The sequence below is a fragment of the Trichosurus vulpecula genome, chromosome 7 (genome assembly GCF_011100635.1).
Source record: "Trichosurus vulpecula isolate mTriVul1 chromosome 7, mTriVul1.pri, whole genome shotgun sequence".
NCBI classification, from domain to species: Eukaryota; Metazoa; Chordata; class Mammalia; order Diprotodontia; family Phalangeridae; genus Trichosurus; species Trichosurus vulpecula.
The window spans coordinates 266,617,881-266,619,890 of record NC_050579.1 but is presented as its reverse complement, the minus strand read 5'-3'; the positions used below and the strand labels follow the sequence as shown (position 1 = coordinate 266,619,890).

General features: G+C 50.9%; 1 protein-coding gene across 1 annotated transcript; it reads left to right on the top strand.

The window, feature by feature from the left end:
- The first annotated feature begins 725 nt into the window (after positions 1 to 725).
- SFTA2 (surfactant associated 2) lies at positions 726 to 1,362 on the top strand. The gene is made up of 3 exons (XM_036766655.1): positions 726 to 786; positions 1,029 to 1,117; positions 1,282 to 1,362. Exons 1-3 carry the CDS (start codon positions 726 to 728, stop codon positions 1,360 to 1,362), a joined length of 231 nt encoding a protein of 76 aa, XP_036622550.1.
- The last annotated feature ends 648 nt before the right edge of the window (positions 1,363 to 2,010 follow it).

Sequence of the window (2,010 nt, the reverse complement as noted above, 5' to 3'; positions counted from 1 at the left end):
GGGAGAAAGGAGAGTGTCTGGTGAATGTCCCAGGCTGAGTGAATGCATCTCTGTGTGTATGTATTTCTGGTTTGTAAAACATTTCAGAGGTGAATTCTCCTCCAGATTTCTTACTCAAGGAGCCACCAGGGCTAGGGCAATTAGGGCCTCAGGAAATTTGTCTACCCCACCCCTCCCTTTTGGGCCCACATTCCTAAGACCATTAGTGGTGTGAATAAGGGGAATTAATTGAGGTTAATAATTAATCTCTAAGAAGGAACGAGAGGCTATGGTTGGGGTGGGGCCCAGGAACAGCCAACAAGAACACCTCAGCCTCCCTCTCCCCAGCACCTATACTTCCATCCCCACCCTTGTTCAATCAATCCTCGGTCCCTTCCAACCTAAGCATCCTATCCTGCAGTCGATGAAATCTGACTTCCTCCCATACTCAAGGTCTCAAGCATCAAATCTCCCACCCTTTGGTCTCCTCCAGAACTCAAATGATTTGCCCCCACCCTACAGTCCATCATAGCTCTACTAGGAAAACTAGAAAGTCCGGTTAACTAGCCCCCCCCTTCCATCTCCCCCAAAACAGAAGTGTGTAGGCTTAAGTATGTAGAGAAGGTGGGGGCATAGAAGGGCAGGCATAGGTAGAGTGAGGAGCAGGGGGAGAAGAGGGAGGAAGGGAGGAAAGGGTTGGCTTGGAATGCAGGGGACACACTCCCTCCCAGTCATCAGTTTGCGCCATGGAGTCCTGGATGCTTCTTTGCCTCCTTTTAATCCTGCCTGACAAGCCACAAGGGACAGGTAAGAGGTGGAGAGTTGGCCCCCAGAGGGAGAAAGAACTGAGGGGAAGGACCCCTGGGGCCCTAAAAGGAGTGGGAGGGATAGATGCCTGGCTCCCTAAGTGGAGGGGGTGGGTGGTCCCTCAAAGGGGCTGGAAAGTTGGACATTTGGGTCCCGGAGGAAAGCAGGAACTGGAAAATGAGAAGATTCAAAGTCCACGGGACCAGACACCTAGATCCTGAACTATGCTTGTGGTCCCCTAGGGCCCAGGACCATCGTGCATCTGAAGTTGCAGGACTCTTTTCCTGGGAATCTCTCACAAGCCCCCCATTTCCAGGAGTTTCTGAAGGAGGTATGGCCTAAAAAGTGAGGCAAGGGGCAAGAGTTTGGTGGGGGGAAATGAATTAGGGGTACAGAACAGGTTTAGGGTATGTTTATCCATCTGTCTCATAGGACCAGGAATTGGGGATCCCATCACCCTCCCTCTGCCTCCTACTGCCTTTCCCTTTTTTCTAGGTCTGTCACCTCCTGAAACTCCCATCAGGGACCAACATCACCCTCCAAAGCCCAGGGTCACCTCATCATGTCACCTGCTAAAGGAGGTGGCAGCAGTGCCATCCAGGGATGGTACCATAGACCCCAAACTTCTTCCCTCAGATATCCACACACCCAAACAATGGCATTTGGGGGCTAATGCTTGACTCAGCCTCACAGTCACTAGCCCCACTGGGCACCTTAATAAAGATGTGGATATTGATGTGACTCTGTGTGTCTTTGGGCAGTGGGCAGGGAGGGGGAAGGGCGGATAGAAGGGAAAACTGGAGTTGGACCAGAAAACCCCTGATTCTCCTAATGTTCTAAAATACGCCTAGCTTCTAGAATCAGGAGCCCCGAGCCCCTTTGTGACCACAGGGAAGGTACTTTCCTTTTTCTATACTTGCTTCTTCATTTGTAAAATGAGGGTCTAACATTTTATGTTGCTAGTTTCAGGACTGTTGAACTTGTGAGCTAATACAGAGACAAACAAAACCTCATAGGCATAAGGAGCATGGGGGTGGGGGTGAGGGGTGGAGTGGGGCAGGGGAGTGGTGGTGGTGCTGTGACCATCTGATTCCCTAGGTTCCTACAGCTCTCCTACCCATGTTGTTCCCCAGTGTTATCCCCAGGTCTAAAGGACCCTTTCTCTCCTCTCCTAGTACCTTGTTTAGGAAATGGACAGAAGCAGGACAACTAAGGACTGGAGAA

Bases quoted from the DNA above. Each gene is read 5' to 3' on its own strand.
- SFTA2 (XM_036766655.1), top strand. From the start codon at position 726: ATGGAGTCCTGGATGCTTCTTTGCCTCCTTTTAATCCTGCCTGACAAG. The intron at 787-1,028 runs GTAAGAGGTGGA...GTGGTCCCCTAG, and splicing joins TGACAAGCCACAAGGGACAG to GGCCCAGGACCATCGTGCAT. The intron at 1,118-1,281 runs GTATGGCCTAAA...CCTTTTTTCTAG, and splicing joins TCCAGGAGTTTCTGAAGGAG to GTCTGTCACCTCCTGAAACT.